This window comes from Aythya marila (assembly GCF_965140915.1).
Source record: "Aythya marila genome assembly, chromosome: 12".
Classification (NCBI taxonomy): domain Eukaryota; kingdom Metazoa; phylum Chordata; class Aves; order Anseriformes; family Anatidae; genus Aythya; species Aythya marila.
Genome location: NC_139053.1, coordinates 9,894,563 through 9,922,552, shown reverse-complemented (window position 1 = coordinate 9,922,552; position 27,990 = coordinate 9,894,563). Strand labels below are relative to the sequence as shown.

Here is a 27,990-nt window from a genome sequence, read left to right as displayed (position 1 = left end):
CGCTGTGTGAGGCGTGACCCGGGGGTGGTGTAAATATTAAATATATTCGTGGTGGCAGGACGCTAATCCGAGTAAACAGCCAGCCGTCGGTGAATCCAAGTCTTAATTAAGCGTTCTGTGAAGTTAATTGCGCTGTGGTGCAGCCGTGCTCGTGTCTGCCCTTGGTACAGCCCATAGGTTCCACAAAAAGTTGCCGTGTTCACGTCGGATTTTAAAAATAAAATCCTAACTAAACCCGTATCTCCTTTACAGACTGAATGTGGAGCCTGAGCTTCTTCCTGAGGCCCTGCTAAAACACCTCCTGCCCCACGCGCAGCCCTCCTGTTGTTGGTGCTGAGTGGTTCCTCGGGGAGGTGGTGGATGAGTGAAGACACACTTGGTGCTGGTAAGCTGCACCCTCACATCTCGAGGCACACAGCTCTGCTATAGTCCTCTGCAAATGCTGAGGCACCACGCTGAGCCAAAGAGTAGGAACTTTTAAAACTGCTCAGCTAATTGCCAGAATGCATGCAGGCAGTTTCTCCACCTCCAGACTGTTTTAATCAGGACCTAAAGTAAAGACTTGCTGGAGCGCAGCTGATTTGGCTCTGTTGGAATACAGTGTGGGGAGCAGGACCTCTCTTTGCTCCAATCTGGAACAGCTGGTGGCAATTCCACTTCCTTATCACAGCTAGATGCAGCTCGGTAGGGAAGCATAGAAGTGCAGCTTGGTCTCTGAAGATGCAAAAGAAAGCAAAACTGAGTCAGGACGCTTCCTAATGTCAGAGCCCACCTGATTTCTTAGGGCCTGGAGAATGAAGCTAAAAGCTTGCTCTGGTTAAACAAGATCTGTTTTTTTTTTTTTTTTTTTTTTTTCTTTTTTTCTTTTTCTCCTCCAAGAGGTGCAGTAAATTAATTGGTAAAATGCATCTTAAAAGCAGCCTGCCTCTGTCTCCATATTCCTTGCCTTCTGCGCAGTTTCATTGATCCCTGAGAGCAAAGTAGTGAAAGATTCAAAACACCAGTACGACTTACAATATAAAGAAAATGTTCAGAGGGTTTGTTGAATGAACAAGCTGCTGAGATTGTGGAGCTCCTAATGAGAAATTTCAGAACTAAAAGATTTGGGACGTTGGGTGTCTTACAAAGTTTATCAGATTGAACAAAGCTAAGGAAAGCACTCAGCTCGTTCCCTGACCTTTGTTCAGCAGCTGGGGCTGGATGAGGTGACCTGCGGAGGTCTCTTCCAATCTCAGCTGTTCTGTGATTCAGTGCTCAGCTGGGAGACAGCTTTAGGAAAACTGTGCTTAATGAAAAAGGGGAGCTATGGAATTGCCATGGACATCTGTTCTGACCAGGACTGTTTTTTTATAGCCACCATCATGTGGTGAAAGTGGCAAAGCATTGTGCGTGCTCTGTAGTGAAGTGTGGTGTAAATTCCCAGCTCTTAGTTCGTGGTAGCATGGCTCTGTTGAGACACGAACCGCTTGCATTTTTTCTTGTTTGAAACTTGACTGCCTTGATTCCTGTTTATCTGTGGTGTTTTTCTTGTCCTTTTTGTAAGGTTCGGATGTGGGAGTTGCTGCAGATGTGGTTGCTGCTGATGCTGCCCTGGGAAAATGCCTTGACAGGGAATTAACACCCTTCAGTGATGGGCTGTGGGACAAGCAAGGTTCTTCCCGAGCCCCCCAAAGATGTGCAGCTAGACCTGGTTAAAAAAATAGAACCTTACACAGGCCACAATGACATATACAAGCACTTCATCAAAGATGACTGTGGGGCTGTCATCAAAGCTGGCTCTCCCTCGCCTCCGCGTCACGCTAACCCGTATCCCGGTACCCACCTGCCTCCCCACGTGGACCAGCCCGAACCCCGCAAGAACAAAGTGGCTAAATACCGTGCCAAATTTGACCCCAGAGTGACGGCCAAGTATGACATTAAAGCCCTGATTGGAAGAGGAAGTTTTAGCCGCGTTGTACGGGTGGAGCACAAGGCTACCAAGCAGCCCTACGCCATCAAGATGATCGAGACCAAATACCGGGAGGGGAGGGAGGTGTGCGAGTCGGAGCTCAGCGTGCTGCGGCGGGTGCGGCACACCAACATAATCCAGCTGATAGAGGTGTTTGAGACCCAGGACCGCGTTTACATGGTGATGGAGCTGGCGACTGGGGGAGAACTGTTCGACCGGATCATTGCCAAAGGCTCCTTCACGGAGAGGGATGCCACGCGTGTGCTGCAGATGGTGCTGGACGGCGTGAGGTACCTGCATACACTGGGTATCACCCACCGGGACTTGAAGCCCGAGAATCTGCTCTACTACCATCCCGGGACGGATTCCAAAATCATGATTACGGACTTTGGACTGGCAAGCGCTCGGAAGAAGGGCGATGACTGCCTGATGAAAACCACCTGCGGGACCCCGGAGTACATTGCTCCGGAGATCCTGGTCAGGAAGCCGTACACTAACTCGGTGGACATGTGGGCGCTGGGCGTGATCTCCTACATCCTCCTGAGCGGCACCATGCCCTTTGAAGATGACAACCGCACCCGCTTGTACCGGCAGATCCTGAAAGGAAAATACAGTTACTCGGGCGAGGTGAGTGGGGCAGGGTTTAAGGTGAGGGGAAGTTGACCAAGAAGCTCTCTGTACGTGAGTCTGTGTGATTTCCAGGAGCTGGCTGGTTTGTGCAGGGCGGTAATGTGAGCAGCGTGAAAAATTTGTGATTCTGGCCTTTAAAATCCCTTTATGCTTTCTCTCTGCTTTCCAAAAGCGCTCCCATTGCAGCACAGCGAGCTTCTTGAGGAAAAGCGTTTCTAAAGAAAAGAGATCAGTTCCTGCAGAACAGAACTGAAGGGACTGACAGAACTTGTTGGTTTCTAGTTGGGATGCTATCGAAACTCATGCCAGGCTGAGTTTTTGAAATGTGCTATGTACGTACCTGGTTGGATTTCAGATGCAGCTCCAAGTGTAGTCTGAAAAATACCTATGCTGAAAGATGAGGCTATGGCAGATGAAGGGACATGTGCTCTTTAGGTCCTGAGGCATGAACCTCATGCCTTCAGTGGAATAACTGTCCAAAAATTTGCTTCTTCCCTCGTGGGACCTTTTTTAATCTGATTTTTGCTGTAGCCTAGAGGAGGGTAACTGCTGATCTTTGAGACAGGGAGATTATTCATGTTGTTCAGTGTATTGAGCACCAAGGCCTTGTGTTGTGGCATAGAAGGGTCTCTGGTTGTTCACATCTTCCCACAGGGTTTCTGATACTGTTTGTTTGGGCTCCTCTAAGCACCTGGCTAATGAGGTAGAGAGCAGCGTGCGGTCTCCCCGAGAGATTTCCCAAGTGTCAGTAGCTGATGTGGGGCTGGGTGGTGTACAGGTAACTGGGTGTTACTGTCTAATCTCTCCAGCCCTCAGTGCGTGTGCTTGTGGATGTGGAATTCTGTCACTCGGGTAGTTTTTCACTTGCTCTTTTTACCTTTCTGCAGAACTTTTGACTAAGTTTATCATGATAATAGTAAGGAGAAGCCCAAGAGAGGTAATCTCACAGACAAGGACATAGGCAAAGCAGAGACATTTAATGCCTTCTTTGCCTCTGTCTTCAATGCTGATGATGGGCTTCAGGACCCCGGGTTTCCTGAGCTGGAGGACTGTGATGGTAGGAATAATAAACTCCCAGCCAACCCTGAAGGTGTGTGGGATTTGCTGCTCCACCTGGATCCCTACAAGTCCATGGGTCTGGATGGGATTCATCCCAGGGTGCCTAGAGAGCTGGCGGAGGTCATTATGGGACCTCTCGATTATTTTTCAATGGTCTTGGGAATCTGGAGAGGTCCCTGTTGACTGGAAGCTGGCAAATGTACCAATTTTCAAGAAGGGAAGAAAGAAGAACCTGGTAACTACAGGCCTGTCAGTCTCATGTCAGTGCCTGGTAAAATTAGGGAGAAGATTATCCTGGGAGTTACTGAGACACAGCTGGGGGACAGTGCAGTCACAGGTCACAGCCAGCATGGGTTCATGAGGGGTAGGTCCTGTTTGACTAACTTGATTTCCTTTTATGATAAGATCACCCATCTCTTTGATTAAGGAAAACCAACTGATGTGATCTTTTTGGATTTCGGTAAAGTTTTTGAGACAGTTTCCCATAGGATCCTACTGGACCAAATGCCCAGCATACAGCTAAACAAAAACATCATCCGATGGGTGAGCAATTGGCTGACGGGTAGGGCTCAAAGGATTGAGGTAAATGGGGCCACATCAGGCTGGAGTCACAGAAGCAAGGGACAGGATAGTCTTGACCTGCAATAAATTGTGCTGCTGATACCGGTTGTTGAGGTTAAAAACAGAACTGAGACATGATGCAAGACCGAGTAAGTTTATCCACAACAAACATCAACCAATTTATCACGTGGTCCCTTAAAGTGGTCCCGTGGGGAAAAAAGGCAATCTGAATAGTCCATGAACGATGGTGAGCTCTGAAGGTGCTGCTTGGTCTTCAGAAGAAATGATTCTGGTTAAATGCTTCCAAACATTATCTTGTTTCTAGTATTCAAAAGCCAACTAATACTGGATTTAGTGTTACTACTGCACGTGTCCCTGCTGTGCCATCTGCATTGTGCACCTGCTTGTGGGTGTTGGTGTGTGTGGCTCCTGCTGGGAAAAATGCAGAACTGGAAGACCTACAGGAAGGGCAGCATGAGTAAATAAAAGTATTCCCTTTGAAGAATGAGTGAACAGAGTAGGGCTCTTCATCCAAAAAAGTGCTTGAGGGGGGTGTGTGTGTCCCCTGGGGTAACTTCATTTGATGTCCTCTAGTCCTTGTGCCAGAGCTGAATCCTTTTTTAGAGTATTTGACTTCCTTGTGTCTAGGGCCGCTGGATTCGTGTAGGTTGCAGAAGCGAAGGCAGCGCAGTGAACAAGCACTAACCAGGCTGTGTGCATCTTGAAACTGCCAGTGCACAAGCCTGAAGCATTTTACTCCTTATCCCTCCATAAACGACAGTTTACAAGGCTGTTGTGGAGGCTGTGTGTGATGTGGATGGTTGTTTTGGGAAGCTTTTAGACGTTTTACTGCTTTGGAGTAAGGTATGTGTCAGCCAACAGCCTGTATCATTTGCCCAGATGCTTTCTGCTCTCCGAGCGCCAGGGAAAATGGATGCTTTAATTTACTGCTGTAATTAAGCCTGTGCCCCTGAATTGCAGACAGGTTTGACTGTAGCTGCACGTTGGCAGGAGATGCACTAACAGGCTGCCCAGTTTACGCGTAAATTCTACGTGGAAACAAAGTGAGCCAGAGATGTAGAGGTGGCTGGCATCTTTCCTGCACCTTGCCAGCTTTCTTAGTCATTTTCTGGGCTTTTAAATGCTTCCAAATGTCTGACGTTCACAGAAAATTGGTCTTTTTTTGTGTCCCACTGGAAGAAGTGGGAAGATGTCAGAAGTGGGCCCGCTGATACATTTGTCAGATTAATGGAAACAGCAGGAGCCGCGAGTTCTGGTTTATTTGGAACAAGGCTGGGCAGAACGCTTGGCTGTGTTGCAGAAGCATCTTGGATAGATTCAGAAGGAGAGGTTTCACGGAAACAACTGTTGTTTTTTTTCTTTTTTCTTTCTGTAATACAAACTTTGAAGATGTGAAATGGAAAAGGAAGCTTCAAAAGAAGCTGCAAAGCAATGTGCGGGGAGCTGACAGCCTGAGCTGTGCGGCTCAGACAAGTTTCGGTAGCAAAGGACTTGGGAGAGGGAGCTGAATTCCCGAGGGTGCTGCTGCAGTCACGCTGCAACGGTGGCAGGAGCCTGAGAATCGGCCCCAAGTCCCATTTCTTAAAGATCTGGCCTTAAAACCTGGCCAGGACAAAGCTGTATTGAGAGAGGAATAAAAGCCACCGCGCATGCTGACCTGAGAAGTAGCTCCATTTTCTGGAAAAACAAGCGAGCTCGTGTCCAGCTAATGTAGCTGCTTTGGCTGGGACCTACTTAGCACCGCTCTCCTGTTCCTGGAGCGTGAGCTGTGTTTCAAGAGGCTGTTAGCAGATCAATAGCAGAGGTCTCCCATAATAGCTTATTCAGGTAGCGCTGACATCACTGCCCTGATTATCTCCTGCGTCTCCTGTGCTTTCTGAACTGCTCGGTGTAATGGGCAGGGTGAGGATGAAGAACAGCTGCCTTTGTAACGTGGCGTGCTTTTCTGGGCATCTCTGAGCAAGAGTTACGTGCCTTGAAGTAGTCTGCTACAACATCATTTTCTTTCCCTTGTTTTATTAGAGCTCACTAAAAAAAAATTGGCGATATTTTAATTGAAGCTGTGAGGATAAAAGAAATTTCTGGGGATCTTTCTGTAGTTTAAAGTTGTCTGAGAAATGAAGCTGGGATTCCATTCACAGTTTCCTTTTGAATTGGAGAGGGTGGAAATGAACATCAGACCATCATTACCCTGCTAAGACAGACTCGTTCTGATTCTGGTTCAAAGCTTTTCCTTCTATTGAATACCGATATTTTTATGTTGCTTAACACACCTGGGAAATTTGCTGGAAGAAGTGGAATATAACGTGTTACGGGAAACCAAGCCAGAGTCTGACTGTTCTGGTTTTGGTGTCTGATCTTGGCAGGTCACTTCTCCTCCTCTGTTTTTCTATTGATAAAACAGGATCAGCTTTTTGCAGTTGTTCACTGCTGGTGGGTGCTGGTGCAGGAACATCTCTTAATGAACAACTCCCTGGAGAGGAGAAGCACAAACCTGAAACACGTGGTCAGTGTGTCATGGTGAAGGAAAACTGGAGTTAGAGGGATCTGTGTCCTTCTGCCCAAAAGTGATCGGGGCCAAGCTTGCTAATGAAGCAGCACGGTTGCTGATGGAGCAGAGTTCATTCAGGCAGTAAAAACGAGGGCTGTGCGCCTCCCGGGTGCAGGTGCTGCAGACCTCAGTAGTTGGCCTGAGTTCAACGAGCACCTGGATGAATTCGTGGAAGACAAATCAATGGAGAGATGCGCATTAAAAAAATGCACGTATAAAGAGGTCACTAAGACACAAATTTCTGAGGCTTGAAGGTTTGGAGGTAGGTGGTGTTTAATTGCAGCACGGTGTTTGTTTTCTTCAGCCAGCTGCAGAGGGAGGGCTGAGGTTGGAGACACCAGACTGCAGTAGTTAATGTTTGATCTGTGCTCTTGCATTCTTAACTTTCGGTTTTAGTAGAGCTGCTGGTCATTCCTTCTCTCAGCCTGAAGCTTTGTCCTCTCCCAAGAGCTGCTGAGCTCGGAGGTGTTCTGTGCAGTGTGCTGGGGCGCTCAGTCATCCTGCCTGACGTGAGCAGGGCAGGTACCGTGCATTTTGTAGGGTCTGGGCTCATGGTTTACAGGCAGTGCTGCTTCTACCACGCTTCAGAATCAGATCAGTCCTGAGTCCCGCCAACTCCCACGGGCTAATTTAACTTGTATGATACTCCTTTGGTAAGGCTAGAGATGTAAAACGTAAGGAGGGAAAACATTTCCTGTTAAATAGAAATGTTCCTGAACCCTTTAATTATGACCCAGTGCTATAGTTCCTCTTATGTGGGTGAAAAAGCAGGCAGTGTATACAGGCTGATTGGTGATGAAAAGCGTTTTGCGGATGACAGAGTTGGTTCAACTTCCCTTTCTCCTGCAGAACTGTTTTTATTTTTTTATTTTTTTTCCTTGGGAGAAATGAGTCTGTATTGACATTATGCATCTATAAAGGAAAATGTGGTGTGAATTGTGTGCTGCCTGTGACTCTTGCCCCTCTCTGTTTGGTGACTCATTCGGATCTGAAGTAGGAACACAAAACCCATCTCGTTCTGCCTGCCTGGCTTGCCCCCTGCTGCCCTCGCTGTGATTTCTCCTTTCTTTGACAGCTTCCCTCGCTGCATATTTTTGCTGTTTAGGTTTTTGTTTATTTTCCCTGTGCCCTCAGCAGGCTGGGTCAGCTCTAAGATGCAGTCTTCCAAAACTATCCCTGCTGCTTCCAGTGCTGGGTGTGAAAGGGCTCTAGGAATTTTAGGGACAGCTGCCGAAGCCCCGTGTTTAAGCAGCTCTTTCTGCTCCCATGAGTGTGTGGTGCCTGTCCTTTTTGGGGTTGTTTTTTGGAAAAGTGAACTCTTCGGAGAGTTGCCTTTACTTTCTGCAGTCAAGGCTGAGCAGTTTTTGTTGATCATCGTCGTACGTCAGCAGTTACATCATGCTGATGGTATTTTAGGTAAAAGGACCACAGAACTGAGGATGATTTTTTACCAGCAAAATGGTTTTTAACAAGAGGAGGGGCTGTAGCGTAGCTTGCACTTGTCATTAAGGCTGAGGTGGTGTAGCCATGACTTCTTGTGGTCAAAATACCCGAGTTACAGTTGGTTTCTTAGGGGACATCCTTCCTCTGACTGTCCCTAACGTCCTTTGGTGGCAATCTGTTTGATAAAGCATGCTGTTTTTTCTCTGCTGTCACTGCTGTTCATGACAAATGCCTCCCCCTCTGCATTGGAGAGACTCTTTGGACATCAGTATTCAAATAAGTGATGCCTTCAAATTAGTGCCCTGGAGCTGTGAATGGCTCAGACAGCAGGTGAGCTCCTCCTTTACCATCCTTGAGGCTCCTGTGTATGTCTGAGCCCTCTGTAAGCACCGAGGGGCAGCTGGACGCCCTCAGGTGCTCGTTCAGGGTCTGCCTGGTTGTTGAAGCTGGGATTGAGTTCTTGGTGTCTTGAGTTGGTTCGTGTTTTAACAACGTTTTGCGTGCCAGTGAAATTATTCTTGATTTTTCTTGATTCAAGAAAGATTCTTCTGAAAGATTCTTCTGAATCTTTCTTGATTCAGAATAATTAAAGCTACATAGGATCAAATTCTCAACTCCTGGAGTGTTAAACTCTCCTGATGAATGGAAGCCACCCATTCACATTGATACGTCTTTTTTGAGAGTCTTGAAAGCAGCCTGCTGACGTCTTCCCCCTCCATCTGCTGCTGATGGCTTGTGAGTCATAGTGATGGCATGGGTTTAAATCGCTGTGCTCTGCAGGTAGGAAATGCTTCCCCGGCTTCCAGCTTGCTCTGCCTGGTCTGTGTGTTGGTGGGCAGTCTTGGAGAGCTGCTGGACCTGGAAGTTACAATAATCTGAGGCTACAAATGATTTGGAGAGGAGAAAGCTCAGACTCTTACAGAAAAATGTGGTGCTCGTCTTCCCGCTATGTTGCAGTACGCAAAATCTGGGAAGATCTCTGTTCCACAGGAGATTCGTAACTTGGTAGTGGTGACGTGGGTTCGTGGAGGTGATGTGTATTGATTCTGGATTGAACCATGAAAGCGTATTTGTCATCAGGAGACAGTACCCACCAGTACCCGCCTCATTTGGGTGATTCTGTTGTACTGCTTGCTGTTGCCTTCAAGCTGGTTGTTCTTGTAGGTCTGAGTATTTAAGGCTTGCTCATTCTTCATGTTGGAAACCAGCCTTTTCTGTCTACCTACCCAGCAGACCCTCTGGCCAGGTTCTTGTTTTGAGTCTGAACCTTTTGCAGCATCCCTTTCTTCTGAGTTGCCAGGCCTGTTCTTGCTCTATTCTCACACGTTTAGAACTCCATTGCATGTTTGTAAGTCTTTTCCTTGTCTGTATCCACACACTTTTTTCCACTTTTTTTTCTTCTCTTTATCTGGGTTACCTTCACTTTCCAGCTAGGCTCCTTTGCACCCTAGTTTCACCCGGTCTGTGGCTGCTTGTTTGGTAGCGAGGACCATCATGCTGAAAGGGCAGGCTGTGGTCTGTTGGTCTGTCCCTGAACTGCCTGGCAGCTTCCTAGGAAAATAAATGAGGGTGCAGTCTTGTTGGTATACATGAGCTTCAGGTATTTGTAACACAGGCAAGTAAAGTAACTAAAATGCACATAAAATCATTGCATACTTACAGGATTTCTATGTTACAGTGATGTCACTGCAAAAGTTTCCTGCCCCAGTTTTGTGTGAAACGTGCTTTTCCTTGCAGCCAGTCAGAATTTACCTGCTTGCAGCTTGGCAGTCGCTGCTTGCCCTTTCACTGAGCATCCGAGATCCCTGGTGTGCTGTCATCCTCTGGAACTGCCCCGACGGTTCTGGCAGATGCAGCCAGATCCCAGCCTGCTTTTCCAGCCATCTGAGGTCATTCTGCCCTCCTGTGTATCAGCAGCTCCTCCAAATCCTGCACAAAAGCAACAGAGGCACATACAAAAAATGTTAATAGTACCAAGATATGCAGCACAAATATCTTAGGAGCAGAACCAAATGCTAGATTTATTGTGCAGAATTTTTATGTGCGTAGCATTTCATTTTTCTGTTCAAGAGCATTCAGCATCTTAATGATCATCTGCCCTTGATGGAGTCAAAAGTGCCCAGTTAAATGCAGGCACCGAGTAAACTCTGCAGGTGTTGCTATGGATGGAAGAATGCAGTGTATTGCACAATACCCACGTTACCTTAGCAAAAGATGAGTGGAAGAATGTGGTGTCCCTGTAATAACTAACTCGGTTCACCTAAGTGAAGGCAAGAAGTGCTCTCTCCCAGAATAGTTTCCCGTGTCTGCAGCTGACATCAGAAACAGCGAGCGTGAAGAGCGCTGGCAGTGCATTAGCAAACAGAGCCTGTGCTGATAGCATCTACCTGACAGATAGCAAGGTAAGAACAAAAAGCCATTTCAACGCAGCTGATGACTTCGATGCAACACCAAGTGTGTTGGGAAATCTGTGGAGTACTTCCAAAGTATTCTTGTAACTGACTGCGCTCTGGAGGCTGGTTAAAAGATGGTGGAGGTCTTGTAAACCCCCCAAATCCCTAGAGGCACATGATGGAGGAGTCAGCTAACAGTCTTGTCAACTTTTAAGATTCATGTCCTGCATTTATTGAGCTTTCTGAGAGCATGGGGGTAGAGCTTGAATGCAGGCTTTTTCTGGCACAGTCTAGAGCTGGTTGCAGTTATCACCTGTCCCTCTCCAGAGGAACAGACCAGTATTTGTTTTATGAGGACGACGGCTGGATTTTTCTAACAAGTGACAAACTGGCAGAAAGCCTCAGTGGCAGAGATCCATAACAAAAAAACAAAAAACAAAAAACAACAAAAAAAAAAACCAACAAAACCCTTTATTTTGCATACTTGTATTTTAATGCAGAAACTAATTTCCTGTGGGAGAAGATAAAATTATAGTTGTATATCATGGAAAACATCTCTCCACAATCTTTGTTGCCTTGTGCGAGAGTTCAGCCAGGACAGGATAAACATCCTTAAATCCGGGGTGTGGCTATTTAAAGAACGGTAAATTTTGCATTAATGCTGCAGAACGTGTGACCTCTGACTGTCTGGCTACCAGGCCTGCAACTGCACGTGCATTTTTGCACTTCTGGTCACTTAGATCTGAGTTACTTACATGCACCTGTGCAATTAAAAAGGAATTTAGCCTTTTTGATAATAAAATGCAAAACTGCTTTAGAAATAGTAAGGTTAAAAAAAAAAAGTTTCACAACATCAGCTTTATTTTCTATTTTATGCTTTGTTTGCCCCACAAGTTTCTCCAAGTTCTTTTCCTGTGAATCATAACTGCAGCTTTGATTCCCATTTTAAAGCTTAGTGTAACGCATTTCATGCTAAGTAAATGGGTTACAGGGTACCAGCTGCCTAACGGGGGAGAGCTCCCCCTGCTGAGAATCTTCCTTGTCTATCTCCTGCCCAAGAGGAGCAGTAGGACAGCCTGGCTTCACCGAGTTTGGACAGGTATGCCGGAAAACATTCAAGGTAAACCTTAAATTTCCAGGAACGGAGAAGCACCACTGCCCTCTGTTGTTCCCACTGGCACTCTGTCATGCCTCTCCAAGAGGCTAGGAAAGCCAGTGTCAGCCTCCCATTTATTGAAGACTTACCTTTGCACGTTATCCTGTGCTGCCCTTCCCTCTACGAGGAGCTCTTTGCAAAGCCAATTCACCCCTCTGTGTGTTCTCCCTTGGCTCAGTGCCTGGGACATTTGGGGTGCAGTGGGGTGGCTCATGGGGACCCCAGCTGGTGGCAGCGACTGAGGCATCGCCCTCCCCAGCTATGCCAGCAGTCTTTAAACCCACGAGAAGCTCATGCAAGGCACAGTTGTCATCTGCTGTCCTCTGCTATTCCTGCCAGAAGAGGGGATATTTTTAAACCAGCAGGGTGGCCAGTTTTTCACTCTTCTCCCTGGAAATGGAGAGCTGTTCCCAAGCTGTTGAAATGTAGCATAACAAGGAAAACAGGCACAGGGCACGCTTGTAGTACTCATTTACATGATCATATGAGTCTCTCGGGCCATGTTTTAGCTTCCTCAGGGGTTAAAAAGCTTTTTTCTTGTATCAGCTGCAGTATCTCATCTCCCAGGAGCCTCGTCAGACAGTGAAAGTGCTCGACAATAGTCCTGCAGAAATGCATGCATTTTTCTAAAAACTATGGATTTTTTCCCTTGTAAGGAAGATTTGTTTTTTATAAGTCTCTTTTATAAGTCTTTTGCTTGGAAAAAAGAAGAAAATATCAATTTACAGAGGAATGTGCTTTTGCATTTAATATAGCTGTGAGACCATGGTGATTTTTAAGTAGAGCGACAGGAGTGGTGGCGAGATGCAGTCGGATGGCTCTGTTGAAAAGGGCACTATGCTCTGCTTTGAAGAGCTGAAACACTTGAACAGGATGAAAGTGTGCCTCTCCTAGCCTGGCACAAAACACCAAGGCCAGCCACACAAATGTACTTCTCGTAGCTTCTGCTCTTTCTTTTCTTCTAATGCACCTGCTGGGTGGGTGGGAGTACAGGTGCATTTGTGTTGCTCCATACATATCTGAAGTGTTTGTCCAGATCTCTTCAACTGCAGGAGCAGATATCTTAGGCTCTCCAAAATGTTACCAGCTCAATTAAAACCTGGAAAATCCTTCAGCCTCCTGCCCAGCATACGTCAGTGACCATATTCCTGCACAACTTTAGCACGCTGTATTGGAAAACACTTTATTTGCAGGTAAAGAAACACCTCCACTAAAAGGGCATTGTGCAGGCTTATAACCAATGTATGCATTAAAAAAATAAATAAATCAATTTCCCTTCTTGTTGGCTGCTTGTTGAGGTTTTGAAGTTTGTCTCCTCTGATGGAATTGGTGTGTCACAGGGAACTTCATAAAAAAAATAATTCTTATTGCCTTTTTACTATGTACTTCAGCATATGTTGCAACTCTTCTCCCTAAAAAGAACTCCAAAAAGGCAGGGGAAGCAAGGAGGGGAGTGCTCCATCCTGCATTTCCATACGGCTGGTCTGTGACACCCCGTTAAGATTTCATGTTTCATAGCTGTGTGTGGCATCAGGCTGGTGAATTTTCTGCATCGGAGGCAGGTGAGTTGGCCGGGCTTGCCGTTAGTCGCAGCAGTTCAGTGTGGTTTTATTTCTGCATTTCTGGGCACTGTAAAATCCTGTTAATGGCGGTATAGTATTTCTGGGGAATTAGGGATGTAGGGATAAAGGGACATTGGTAGGGTAGAAAAAGAATATTAAGCTGCCTCTGTGGAATACAAACTATTAACAGAAAGGATTTAAACTGTCAAGTGCCGCCAGTGGTCTTGTGTGACTCCTTTACAGGACCCTGAGAATGGACTGGGCAGTTCCTTTTGTCACTGGGTCTTTTTTCCTTTGATTTCATTCCTTTGCTTTCTTACTGTGGCTCAGATGTGTCATTTCTCCAAAACCTTCGTAGAGATGCATCTTAAGTGACAAGATGTGCTGCTGCGTGCCTGTTTGCTCAGGACCAAAATTCAGCGAGTGAGAGCCGCTGTTAATCCTGCAGGGGAAAGAGCTGCATCGGTGAGAAGCTCCTTACCCCGTGGGGACTGACTGCACCGGGCTGCCTGCTGCTGCCTCCTCCAGTGGGGTCGAGAAGTTGTTTCCTATGAAATGGTAGGAGGGAGAGCAACTGCTTCCTGCAGCTCTGCGGGCTTCTCCCTGTGCTGGGAGAAGCGGTGTGGAGGTCAGCCTGTGTAGGGCTCGAGCTAGGTGCCAGCCCTCGAGCAGGGTGCCAGCACTTGGTCTGCCACTGCTGTGGCACACCCAAGAGCTTCTAGCAAGCTGTAGGGCAAGGGGATAGAGATAATTTCTTGAGCTGCTGCAGCTGGGCTTGCCAGCCCTGGTCTGCCGAAGACCTGGGGGTGCTGTGGGCTCCAGAAGATCCAGAAGAGCTTGTAGAGCAGTGTGCCCCCAGAGGCAGAGGGAGCCCTGACTGTGTCTGTAAAATGCTTGTAAAGGTTTTCCAGGTAGTTGCTATTAATGGTTTGCACTCTGGAGGGGAAAAGCTACAGCATCTCCTCACTGAACCCCGCAGTCTGAGGCTTCAAAGGGCTGGGGTTTGGTAGACGATCCAGCTGCCGTCCCTGCTCCTGCAGTTTAAAAGCTAATTTTAATCAAAACGGGGCTGCAAAGAAGGGCTGTCAGCACACAACTTGTTGCAAATCACCTTGTGGCCTGCAGCTGACCCTACCTTAGAGAGACCAGTTGCTCCTGATATATTTGGAGCAATCTGATGCCGAATGATGTCTCAAACTTGCCGTGACCAGGTGGGACTTCTGCAGCAGGAGCCACGCGCTCTACTCAGGGTGAGACAAAGGAAGGCTTGGGTGGCATGGGTAGGAAGTCAAGACTTTGACTTCAGGCAGGTCAAAGAGATCTGCAGAGATCTTCTTCAGCTGCTAAAACTGTTTTGGGGAGCGCATGTTGGTACCAAGTTGGAGTTTCTTGTTTTTTCTTGGCATCCTCTGTATGTAATCCCTGAAATCCCGTAATCTGACAAGATTGCAACCGAAGCTTTCAGGCTGGTAGACACCAGGGAACTGAGTTGTTTTGAGCTGGAGAGGGTGGCTCAGGCCAACAGCAGCATGTCTGGGGAAAAAAACAAAAACAACTTGGGTGGTTTGGAGCATGAGCTTCAAGGCTTGCTCCGGTCTCTTCTCCACTCTCACCAGCCCGCTGATTTGCCCTCCTGCTGCCCCGGGAGTGCAGAGATGGAAATGCCGGGCATGTTTTCCAGTTCATTTGTTACTTAAGTGGATGCTTTTATGGATTTTCCTGAACACTGAGCTTTTACTAATGCACCAGATTAGTGTTGATTGGTGAGATGGGAGCCTCGCAGACCAGCCTCAGAGGTAGGGCGCTCGGAGACGCCCGCTGTCCCCGCGGTGCCGGCGGATCCTGGCCGCGTGTCCGCAGCTCGTCAGCTGCCATCAGCACGGAACGCACCCAGCATTGCAGGAGCTCGCAGTAATTAACTGAAGAGTTCGATTTCCTGGGCAAGGAAAGGTGGAACTGAGCTGTCTGAGAAGGCAGGGCTTTGCGTGCTTCCTACCAGTGATCCTGCTCTGTCTGAAGGATAATTTTGTAGGGATTAGTGTAGACTGATCACTTGGAGTCAGTGGCATGTAGCTCGGACACACGGAAGGCTTCTCACTGAAGACTCAGAAGCATTCATACACTGTTAAATCATGATGATAGAAAGGTCTGGAATTAGTTTTACCACTTTCTGTTCTTTCTGTTTTTTCTCCATCTTTTTCATTTGCTTTTAACTTTATGAGCTCTTGGAGTTCTTCACAGAATTGTCTCGGTTGGAAGAGACCTCCAAGATCACCCAGTCCAACCTCTGACCTAACACTGACCAGTCCTCCACTAAACCACATCACTGAGCTCTACATCTAAACGTCTTTTAAAGATCTTCAGGGGTGGTGACTCAACCACTTCCCTGGGCAACCCGTCCAATGCTGAACAACTCAGTGCTGGTCTTTTTGCTTGAGAGGCTGCTTTTGAAAAGCTAAGAAACGAGCTTGGCTCTTGGATGAGAACGTAAAACTTCATGGAACATTCATCGTCCAAAAGTGGTAGAAGTTTCCATACCTCCATCGTTCGGCACAGGGACTTGGCAAGGATGGATCTGGCATTCGGATTTTTTTTAGTTGTTTGGTGAAATTGTTCAATACTCTGTAAAACAAAAACAAAAAACACTGTTTGGAAATGCATTGTAGCCCTTGATAGGCTTTCAAAGCAAGACGAGCAATATTCTATGTGTGCTGAATGTGTGCCAGGCACGTGCAGCTCCAGAGCAGTCGTGTGGGTAAGCCATAGGAGTAAGCGCACTAATTACTTGAGCTGAGATGGTGAATTAACCCTGTTTTGGGGTGAGGCAGAGGCAGGATTGAAGTGTTTCTTGTATTCTGGCAGCTGGGAACCCCCTCCTCGCCCATCTCTTCTGTGCTGATGGATTGGGGTTGCTGTGAGAAAGGGGTTCTGGTGCTGGGAAAAGCTGGGCTTCTCTGCTGCCTGCTACAAATCGTGTCCTCGACTGCCCTTAGTGCTGAGCAATGTCTGTATTTCCCAAACCTGTCCATTAAAATCCATGCTGATGAGCCACCGCTATTTAAAGTGGGGTATGTAGGGAGTGCAGTCCTTTAGGATACTGCCTAAGGTCCCATGGTGTGTGGGGCTTCTTCCCAGCTGAGGGAGGAGCGGGTGTGTTCCTTGTATTTGCAGCTGGCCATTGCATTGGAGGGGCTGCAGAGTGCACTCAATTCCAGAGGGCAATAGCAGATGTGAATTTCTTAAAAATAAGAGCAAGCTAGTGCCCCGAAATAAGTGGAGGACAGAAGATTGGAGGTGTAGACTTCTCCAAAAAGGATGTGAGAACAGATCGCAAGCTGTTAAGGTGAGACAGCAGTGTCAAAGTGGTAGGAAAAGACAGACCCTGGGGTGTCTGCAGAGAAAAGCTGTGTGTGGTGTGGCCCTGCTGCATGCCAGGCTGAAGCTCTGACACCTCAGGGCAGCGTACTTCAAAGCAAAAAGCCTCAGGCCAAGGGGAGGGACTTTACAGAAGATGAACAAAAACAATTGGGCATCAGAAAACCACAGTCTCTGGAAAATTGGGAGGTTGCTGGCTGTTTGGCCTAGAGACGGTGATGCGATAGCGGTTTGCAAACATGCACAGGGTGCCTCAGAGAGGAAAAGGAATAATCTCTTTTCCAGATTATGGTAACCAAGAGCCTTAAACTGTATTTAGAAAGGTTCATGGTAGGCATTTTAAAACACTTTACTGCCATCTCATCTTAAATAAATAAAAAATCACCAGGAGGGTTGCTGAAGCTGTCTTGAACAAGGAATTAGGCAGCAGTGATGCATCTGCTCCTTCCTGAGACAGGCTCAGAAGGGGACAGAAACTTCTTGCTGCAGGAAAGGCAGTTAAATTTCAGTCTAAATTTATCCACAATTGATTAGCATGCGTGGTTTTTTTTTTTTTTTTTTTTTTCTGGACTGCTTGTGGCACACTTGACCCTGTTAAATGTGTGGGATGGAGCCTGGGCTGTGTGGTGCATCTATGGAAGGTGCAGATGGGACAGGGAGATGTGTACGGGGCACAGATGCCCTGGAGTCACAGAAACCTTGGTTTCGAGGGGTCTGGACACTTCATGGATTTTGTGAGGCTTTTCCTGAGCCAATCCTACAGTTTAATCCAGAGGGACGCTGCTGGAGTTCTGCCCTTGTGCCTGCCTCTGCCCTGACCTTAGGTCGTGCTGGTTTGTAGTGCACCCATGTCATCATCGTCTGATTTGCTCAAGGTCTCAAACAGCAAGATACCCAGGAGGGACTGTGTTTTCAGCTTCCTCCTGGCCTGTGATCAGACACAGGGTTATTGATTGCTTGGGGATTCAGTCCTTCCACCTTCCGAGTCCAGCTCCGTTGACCCTGACCTTTCTCCATGCAAAACTCCTCAGCCACCGTGGTGGTTAAAGAGTCCTCCGTGTGCAGCTGCGACTTGGTGGCCTTAAGAGCTGGATTTGGAGTGATGCTGCCTAAAACGTGGCATCAACCCATCTGAACGGCAGTGATCTCCTAGGCAAAGCAGCCGCGTTACAGTTGGAGCCGTCCCTGGCTGCAGGGAAGAGCTTTGTGCTTATTGTTTTTGTAGCCGCTGTAATTCTGCGTGATTGTAGCTGCGCACTCCGGGCTTGTATGGGGGAAATGGGCTGGTTGTTTCCATGTGAAAAGCTGGGTTATGGAAGTTCACAGCACCAGATGGCTGCGCATCCTTATAATGCTGTGGATTATTAAAGGGTCGTTGTTTTTTCCTCTTTCATCCTTCCTTTATTCCTCTTCCCCACATCAACAAATTAATGCAGAATGCTCGGGATATTGTCCTGGCCATACATTAACGCATCACATCTTCTTGTAGGAAACCTTTTGTTTAGCACAGGGCACCTCACGGCTGATATCCCCAGCCTGCTCCTTCAGAGTTGATGCTTCCAGTTCCTACCGTTGTGCAGGTACCTCCTAAATCACACAAAGCAGCTGTGTTAACACGAATGCTCCAAAACCTGCCCGCCTCTGGGTCGTGGCATTGCGTCCTTGCCAGCACCCTGTGGCTGCCTGCTCCTCAGCTCTTGCAGCTGCTGTGCCCGCCACACCATGTGTGTTAGGTTGGGTCGCTTTTGAGAGCGAAGCCATTGTGTTTGTGTGCCTGATACCTGGGGTGATCTGTGCTCAGACTTTACCTTGCTGTTAATGGTTTTTAATAGCCCAAATGTTGGCAAGGGGACTGCAACCACAGACTGAGAGCACCTGTAGGGATGCTGGCAGGGTTCCCAGCAGTGCTGTGGCCATGTGTGATCCACAGGAAAGTCCCAGCACCCACACTGGGTCTTCATCAGGATGAGCCTTTCGTAGCCTGCAGGCAGCTATCCACCTGAACAAACTCCTGAGGAGTCAACATCTCTGCCTGCCTGGGGCTTGTCTCTGCAACGTGCTGAAGCGTTGCATCCGCACGGCCTCTCCTTGCAGGGCTGCCGGTGTGTCTGGGGACGATGCGCGGCTGAAATCCAGAGACATCTTAATTCTGATTTAAAAAAAAGTGTATCAGAAGCATATTTGCCACATCCCTTAAGCTAAAAATAAATAAAAAGCCAGCATAAAGCAATCTTTGTGTTAGCTTGCTCCTGGTGCAGGGGGATGCTCGGAAGCAGTGTGCTCTCCCTCACAGGCAGACCAAATGCAGGGGCTGCTCCGGTGCCTGGAGCCAGTCCGAGTTGGGCTCTGCTGGCGTGGGTACTGCTCTGCCTGCACCGCTGTGGCTTCCACCCCCTCCTGGAGAAGACTCATGTTGGTAATGCAGGTCAGTGTCTAATTTCAGGTGCACAAGCAGCGTGTACGGCGCACACTGGGTTCGCGCTCCCTTTATGTGGAAGAGGAAGAGGTGGGCTGGCTGCTGGAACCCCAGGACAAAGCGTGCTTGTTCTGCGGTGCCAGCACGGGCTGCACTTCAATAGCTTTTGTGTGGATGTGAATAACAAGCAGGGGTGTTGAGGGGATTTAATCACGGAGGGCCCGGCACTACGTGCGTACACCTCGCCTGAGTGACACTCATGCGAGGATCTCTTGCTTTTCCTCCTCCTCATCCAGGCACAGAGCATGAATTGAATGAAACACAGCACACTTGAGAGCTCTTTAAGGCATTGTGAATGAGGCTGCTTTCCCCGGGTTTGTTATCTGGCCGGGCTGAAGCTGCAGATCGGAGCTGTGCCCCCTGTTTTACGCAGCACCCAAGTTTGGATATTTTTGTAGTAAATGTTGGTGCGGGCGGGGAGCAGCAGCTGTCATCCCCGAGGGGTAAAAGCTGCAGCTCTCCACAGCAGGGGTTTCTACTGTTGTTAAAGCTGTGAGACTGTGGTGGTGCCTTCATCAGTGTCGTTAAAGCTGTAAGAGACTGGCAGTGACTTCGTGAGTGTCTGAAGTGCTGCTGATTTGGGACTCTGTGCCGTTCACTCAGGCTGATGTAGCTGCCTCTGCAGCCACCTGCTGAGTCGTATCGAGGAATGGTGGCTGAAACCCCAGCAAAAAAATGTGTCGAAGTTCCCTGATTTGTCTCACTTTGGCTGCACAAACATCTCTGCTGGCACAACGGAGGGTGCAGCAACAAGACAGGAATGAGAAATAGAAGCATCTGGTGGTAAAGCACGCTGTCAGCTCCTGATTTGGGGGCTGTATCTGCACGTCAACCACTCTTACAGTATGTGCTTATTAATTACTCTACTTGAGTTGGCTTTCTCTTCCCTTTCTGCTGCTTTGCTGAGGGCTTTCCCTTGGCACGGGCCCTTAGTGCAGAGGATTTCCAAACCAGGCCTCGCACAAGTTGCTGCGGCTTGCAGGCCGTGTGCTGCCTCGGCACCCGACCCCCAGCCCTTCCTTTGGCTTCTTTAGGGCCCAACTGGGCCCATGGTGTCCAGCTCTCACCCCACACTTCCCTGTGTGGTTCAGGATGGCCTCGGCATCGCTGTTACATGCTTTGTGCTCACCTCCTGTGGGATGGAGCATCGGGGTATGGAGCGTTGGGTTATCAGCAATGAGGGCCCAGCAGCAGGGCAGCCTGTCTGACACACGGGGTGTACCCAGCCCAGCATGTCAGGGCAGCCTCGTTCCTGGCAATCTGTCTTGTAAAACTTGAAAGTAGCCATCTGTCTTCTTTAGGTGAGCCTGGTGGGAATCTGTGTGCTGCTGGAGGCCTTCTCTCTCCCTGGTGCTTTGAGGCTGGTGCAGCACTTGGTCAGACCCTTCTGTGCATCGGGCACGCAGCGATTCTGAGTGAACTGGAGTGATCTCCTGGAGCTGTGATAACATGCTTTGTGCCTCGTCTTTTAGTTAAAGACCAGCTAGCAAAGAGATTCAGGGCCGTTGTGGTTCTGTGTCCCTTGCCTTCCCCATAATGCTGTCCTGAGAGTCACTTGTGCTGAACACAGCGTGCGGCTGGCTTTGGAAACGGGAGCTGTGCGTTTCTTCCTGCAGCGTATACCTAAGACGAAAAGCAAAGCTTGGAAATGGGATACCTTTTTTTTTTTTTTTTTTTTTTATTCTATTCTTGTATCAGCTCAAGACTAACCAGAAGATCCCTCTGCTCCTTTTGTGTCTCTAGGGAAAATGTCAAGGAGCTTGAGTGCGCGCTTAGGGGTTTGTGTGCCGAGTGCTGCACCCGCGGAGCTGAGGAGAGCTCTCGGGCTGCCAAAGAGGAGTTGCCATTAGCAAGGAGAGCACTTTCGGTGGGCTCGAGCAGGTCACCTGTAAGAAATGTCTGTCTGAAGCCTGCCTGGCTGCCATCTCAGGCTTCATTCACTGCTCCAGCAGGCAGAGAAAGTGCAACAGGGCTTTGAAATCCAACAAGGCTTTGAAATCTGGGCGTTTATTAGAGGGAACCGATGTCATCCTGTGGCACACAGTACTGGAGGGGTGCAAGGGGGCAGGCGCTCCGAGCAGAGGGGAATTTTACCAATAACTCTAGCTCTTAGATATGGGGTGTCCATAAGCATGCTTGCAGTGTGTCTTCCTTCCCGTCCTCCTGGGAGGCTTCGTACCTCTTGGGCTTGGTTGTTGAATAGGAAAACCTGGCACAAAAGGCAGAAGGGAGCAAAGGTTGACTACACTTGGTCCTCTGACATGAGGGCTAGTAGCTTCTGGTGTTAAACCACGGCGTAGTCTGCATCCAGGGTTTGTCTCAATAGAAGTGACAGCTGTGGGATGGCTGCTGCACCAGGTAATCCAGACGGAGCACCTCAGTGCAGTTGCTTGAAGAGCTGCTCACCTGCCACAGACTGCTGCTGGCAAGGAGCAGAGTGGGAATCTGCCCTGTCACTTCACTTCTGCCTCAGAAGAAGTGCACCCATGTCCTTTGTGTTTCCCAAGCTCTCAACCTTCCTCAGCTTTTACGCAGACGTCTGCTGCTGCCTTTCAGTATTAATCTGCCAGATTCCTGCGGTTTTGCTAAGTTAAAACTGTTGTTTTGCCAGCTGGTGCAAGGTTTCTGGAAAGTGGGTACATTTTCCCCAGGGTCTGGGGCTGGAAATTGCTAAATTCATTCTACTTAGTGCTTCAGTAGAATGTAGTCTTACCTATTTTTAAACAAAAGGCTTCAGTGAAATAAAAGCGAGGACGTGCACGGTGCAGCAAATGAAACCTCCAGTTGCATAAACAGATCAATAAACTGATTTGTGTTTGCTGACCAGAAGAAAAATCTAATTGCAAGTACTCCATATTCAACATTTGTGGTGAAACTAGAATAATTGGAATAATGAGAAATCCAATTTGCTTCTGCTTGGACTTTATTCTTCTTTAGGCTTCATTTAACTGGACTGGTGCAATGCAAAGGCTGGTTATTGCATTCACAGTGTCTGGGTCTTGAGTCAGGCTGATAAGCTCTTTATGGAGTGCTTCAAATTCTAAATTACCAAGTTTGCCATCTTTTAATGTGACTTGAAATGATTGGAGTATTGTTCCCAGGGGCTAGAGGCTCGTTTCCCTGACCAGAATCTCCTGCTCCATGTTGGGCAGCCACCGGATTGCTGACAGCTGAATGCATCTGAGCAGCAAAATAACTCTCAGGCTGCTGCAGCTTCCAGATCAGTGCAGTTGCTAACATCTAGAGCAGGAAATAACGCTTTCCTGGATGTCCTGAAGATATATTTTGGAGAAAAGTATCTTTGTTTGTCAGCCCTCAAGTATTTATTCGCTTGAGTGCATCTCTTAAATCTCTATGTGCTTAAGTAAAAGATGGAGATCCTGAAATTATTGTATCTCTATGGTATAAACGATATTCAGAAAAGTAAAAGATTTTAGATAGATGTGAAGAAATTCCCCAGGAAAAACAATAAGGCTGGAGTCAGCGACTCCTGAATTTGTTTTCTCTATTTGAGTGGGACAAAAAAGCTGTTTCAAGATATCTAAGCCATCTCAATTGCTGGTAACAATAATGTAAGATGGTACTAAAGAGTGGAAAAAAATTGAGATAAAAATCACCATTGCAAACAAAGTAGAACCATCAACAGCATTTAATATCACTTAAGGTTTAAGTGGGTAAAGTGTCTAGACATGTAAGCTTAGATCGCTTGTTAGCATGCTGCGTTGTTTGGAGACTGGAAAACCAGCCCAGAAGGGAACAGAGCTGTGGGAGCTGCATCTGCTGGGAAGAAGAAAAGCGAGAAGTGATGGGAGGTCAGTGGGTTGCAGGCACATAATGATAAACCTCTGATTTTAACTGTAGGAATAACTCATAGCTTAAATGAGTTTAAAAATACAGAAAACGGTTCTTAAAATGGTTTTTGAAGGCAAACCTGGGAAAAGTGGAGGCAAAACCTCTTCCTGCTGGGTTTCAAGGAACTCCACCAGTCCATGGAAGAAGGAACCCAAGCAGACTGGGAGGTTCCTCGGATCTGCAATGGAGATCTGGAGTTTGGAGGGCAGGTGGTATGTTGTATGTTGACTCTGACTCACCAATTTACATCCAGCACAACCCTGGATCACCTTTCCTTATGCCAGTAAAGATTTACAATGAAAGATAACCCGTGAGTTGATTCCCTTGGCTGTTTATTTAGCAGAGGAAGCTTCTAATCCAAAAGTCTGGCAGGAGAGGTATGGGCTTGCTGCGTGGTTTATGCACGTCAGAGGCAGGTTTGGCTTTTTGGTTCTATTGTTACCAGCAGAATGAAGGCTGTGCTCTTTAAAACGTACATGGATCTGCAAAGCAGCCTGGTATGTTCGGTTGCAACTCTTATTGTTGTGCTGTTTTCTCCATTTGAAAGGTTTTTTGCTGTTTTATATATTCTCTTTACAATCTAACCCTTTAGTCTCTGATCAAAGATTGTCCACATTCTATTAATCAAGTGCCTGCTTTTACTTAGCTGATGAAATGCATCTTGACAATAAATGGTAAGAAAAAAAGTTATTCAGTGGCAGGCCATGACAAACTAATTATATTTGAAAACAGCAGACAGAAAAGCTTGAATTTTAAGGCATTTTGTTAACTTACTTCTTGAAACGTAGATGGGAGTGCATTTTGTATGTGGCTTGAAAACACAAAAGTGGTGCCTAATCCATGAGAGAGTGCTGTGCTTCCTTCCAGAACACGATGGCTCTAATGATTAGAAGTATTTTCAATTTTTATCCTGAGTATGCTCAAGAACACTTACAGTTTTTTGTTCATGCACCAGTATTTCCTTTCTATCAAGTAGTTCCTATCATTTTCTCCCTCTTCTCTTGTAGAGTTAGAGACAGTGATCGTATATCCCCTTTGACCACTTTAGCTAAGGTAAGTAAGCCAGACTGCTTCAGGCTCTTGTAAAACAGACTTTCTGTGCCCTGATGGTCCGAGCAGCCTGCTCGTAGCAAGAGTTTGAGCTCGTCTTTGCTGATGGGACAGGGCTGGCTGCAGGTAGGCGGCAGCACTGTGGCTCCGAGTCCTGCCTCTCGGCCTCAAAGCATCCCATGGATTTGGCTCTCTTGCCACTGGCTTCTAGCTTTTTTGAAAGAGAAAATTGCTTTTGGTAAATTGCAAACCTCAAAAAAATCAGGACATACCTTTCTGCTTTTTGTGAACCTTTTGTAGAAGAAAAAGGCATTATATCTGACTTCGCAGATGGTGGACCCTGAATTTTAAAATAGCCACGTTCTTTTCTTCCTCACCAAAAGAGGAACGAAAGACACGGAATAGCAGCCTGCTTTGTTCACCTCTGTGCTGTTCTCAGTTACACGTGTGTGGCTGTGGATGACGTTAATGTGATGTGTCCCGAGCTTTGGTGCATGAACTGCATGGTGTTTTAATGCTGCTCAGGCTGTGGTCTCTGTGCACGTATCGGTGGTTGCAGGAAGGGTGAGAGCCACGCAGCAGCAAGCAATTGCAGAAACCTGTTGTTTCCTGGGTCCCTTGGATGCTTGTATTTTATGCTAGCCAGGCTGCCCACCTCCACCCGCTGCTTCGGTGGGTTTTGCTGTGGCTTTCTTCCCCTCTTTGTCCACAGCTCATCCTCATGGAAACATTCTCCTCTCTCACATTGATGCTGATGCAGTCTTCTGTGAGAAACGAAACCGTTCCAGCATGCATAGCTGTGTGCTTAAGGTTTTAATCAATTATTTTCTGGCTTGGTTTTGGTTCTTTAAAACCGGTATTTTGTCAAAAGAAATTCCTTCCTGTTTTGTTGCTGTGCATTCCTAAGGATTCCTTACATCTACCTACACCCATTGGATTCAGAACTTGGTACTTGCGACCTGAGCGTGCTCTGTTACGAGATGTTTGGGAAAAGGGAGGGATCTAGATGGTTTGGGGAGGGAATTGGTTCGGGAAAACAGAGGAATAAAAGGGATAAAAAGGGCTGGTTGCTTACAAGCAGGTAGCAGGTTGGTGTGCTGGTCATGCCCCATGCTGATCCGAGTGCCTGGATGTGTGTGTCCACATGCTCGTCTAGCTGGGCTCAGTGCTTGGCCCTGGGGCATGGAGCTGAAGCAGCTTCATCCCTGTTGAGTTGCTGGATTCCCTCTCCCCTCGCAGGCTCTTGAAGTAATTGTCATCTTCTCCTTGGCTAGGTACTGTTGGTTGCGACTTGGAAGATTAGAGGATGAAAGAGCAAGGGGAAGAAGCAGAATGCCCTGAAGCGCCTTTTGGGGCTGGGAGGAATGAACGAATGACTCAGCAGAGCTGTGCCAGGATGTTTCGTGCTAATTACCTCTTTTGTGTTTCAGCCCTGGCCCAGCGTGTCCAACCTGGCCAAGGATTTCATCGATCGCCTGCTCACGGTGGACCCCAGCGACAGGATGACCGCCCTCCAGGCCCTGAAGCACCCCTGGGTGGTCAGCATGGCAGCCTCCTCCTCCATGAAGAACCTGCACCGCTCCATCTCCCAAAACCTTCTCAAGAGGGCATCGTCCCGCTGCCAGAGCACCAAATCCGCGCAGTCCACGCGCTCCAGCCGCTCCACCAAGTCCAACAAGTCGCGGCGGGTTCGGGAACGGGAGCTGCGAGAGCTCAACCTGCGCTACCAGCAGCAATACACCGGCTGAGCACTGGGCTGGGACCTGCCAGAAAGTCTTTCCAGAAGTCTTCCCTGCAGTGTAGGCGTGCGGCACCCTTTGCTGCACGCGCACTTGGGGAGGAACGTCCAGGTTCCTCCCTCCCCTCCTTCAGGTGTCCCCCCGCGTGGAGGAAAAGGAACCTTGTGGTGGCCATCGCGCCCTGCTGGGCGAGCAGTGCCACGGGGTCTCATGCAGGAAACGGAGCAGCTCTTGCGGGCTTGGAGCTCAGAGCCTCGAGGAACAGACAAATTAAGGAGCTGCAAAGGAGGAGAAGAGCTCTTTCTGTCGCCCAGGAGCTTGGTTGTTCATAGTTATTTATTGATGCCAGAGCGGTTCAGTTTCTCTCACTTGCATATGAAAGAAAAAAAAAATCACTTTAAGTGCACACCTGTGTGCACATACACGTGTATATATTTAAAATGTTATATATACACTTATTCTGAGCTGGTTTAGTCAGACTGTGGTGCCTTTTCAGTCAAGCTGCCATGAGTCACACGCGGCTAGCACCGGGCTGGCTCTGACTCACAACGTGCTGCCCACCAGCTCCCCATCCCGACGCAGCGCCGAGGAGATGCCAGACAGCTTTCCGTGACGGTGGTGGAGCTGGGAGGCTTCCCCAAGGGGCTGTCGGCGGCGTGGTGACGCGGAGGGTTTGCTCACACCACGCGGAGCTGCTGTGCAAACCGGCACCAGACCGGGGTGCTGCGACCTCGGGGCTGCAATCCAGCTCCGGTTATCCTGACTGCGTGGGTGCTCCTGAGCGAGGGCGCGGAGAGGAGGATCGTCCTGCAGGAACTTGGTGGTCCAAAAAGATGTCCTTGGCGAGGCAGCTTTTTGGGGGGGCTCCTCGCTGTCTGCCTCGAATCGTCCTCCAGCAGTTCTGTTGGGGCACAGGGCTTTTGAGGTGGTATAAATGCTCTGTACGGGGTGGTAGGTAGGGGAGGCGAAAGGACTCTGCGCTGCTGGGGCAGATGTTTTGTGTGTCCTTGGAGAGACAAACGCAAGAGCAAGGGCAGTTGTAGTGGTGGGGGTTTCCCTGCCTTCAGCAGGACTGGTGCCCACTTTGTGAGGTTTCTTCTTGTTGCCATGACTTGGCCCTCTCACTGTTACCAACCACGTCACTTCAGCACACCAAAGCTTTGGTTCCCTGTCCCCTGATGTTGCCATCACTTCACTGGGACAGCAAAATGCTGTTGGGAGCTGGCGAAGTGGCCACAAATGGCTCTATAGGATCAGGGTAGGGGCTTCACTCTGCAAAGCCCAGTCCTGGAGTGACAGCAGCAAGAGACATCGCAGAGAAGCCGTGGAGCCATTAGGTGTGACCTAAATCCACCAGGGAAAAGCTGCCCTTTGGCGTTTCCTCTGCTGGCTGGGTGATGGGGGCACCTTGTGAAGGACCTCTCAGGGGAAGGTGGGTGCTGTAGGGCTGAGCTTCGTGCAATCCTGCTGAGATGTTTTCCCTCCTAGTCAGTGCAAGGCACGTTTGGGGTAGGTTTGGCCTCTTGCGATAGCAGAGGCCAGGTCTGAGTGAAGGCAAATGCTGGTTTTTGGAGCTTTTCTTACAAAGCCCTGCAGTTTTACTGTGCATCTCGTAGGTGCTTAGCCTGGACAGACTGAATCGCCCAGCTCTGGAGCGTGGTTTTCCCTCTCGGACTGACATCTGTGCCACCGTGTTGTAGTGTCAGCAGGGCTGTGAAAGTTCCAGCACATCCGTGAGGAGCTCTGACCCTGCAAGCAGCAAAGCAGCACGGCTTCAGCGGGGAAAAAAAGCGATTTAGGGGTGTGCTTTCCACCCCAAAGCTAGGAGGGGCCGAAACCACTTTGAACACAGCTTGCTGTTCCTAAGCTTGTGATGAGAAATGTGATGGAGGAAACCCAAGGACAGCGGGGTCGTGCATGCACTTGCAGCAGGGGTGAATCCTAAATCCTTTGCGTGGGTTTGCACATTATTGAAAGCTCTGGGTCCCTTGCAGGCTGTCCTTTCCTGAGTGGCCATCCTCCCGCATCACGTGCAGTCTTTCTCCCGTCAACATTAGCTGGTACTGCGGAATTACTGGGTGTTGTTCTTCAGTTCTGTGACCTACAGGGAAAAAAAAAAGATTTCTTCAGATCCTTCTACCTTTTGTTGTGTTTTTTTTTCCTGTTTCAACACA

At 48.2% G+C, this 27,990-nt stretch overlaps 1 protein-coding gene across 1 annotated transcript; it reads left to right on the top strand.

The window, feature by feature from the left end:
• Positions 1–250: 250 nt before the first annotated feature.
• Positions 251–27,952, top strand: PSKH1 (protein serine kinase H1). The gene is made up of 3 exons (XM_082769885.1): positions 251–385; positions 1,544–2,575; positions 25,508–27,952. The coding sequence occupies exons 2-3, from the start codon at positions 1,631–1,633 to the stop codon at positions 25,823–25,825; spliced, it is 1,263 nt and encodes a 420-aa protein (XP_082626011.1). The 5' UTR covers positions 251–385; positions 1,544–1,630; the 3' UTR covers positions 25,826–27,952.
• Positions 27,953–27,990: the final 38 nt, after the last annotated feature.

Excerpts from the sequence above, each read along its gene's own strand:
- PSKH1 (XM_082769885.1), top strand. The coding sequence starts at position 1,631 with ATGGGCTGTGGGACAAGCAAGGTTCTTCCCGAGCCCCCCAAAGATGTG. Across the intron at positions 2,576-25,507 it reads AATACAGTTACTCGGGCGAG|CCCTGGCCCAGCGTGTCCAA; the intron begins GTGAGTGGGGCA and ends TTTGTGTTTCAG.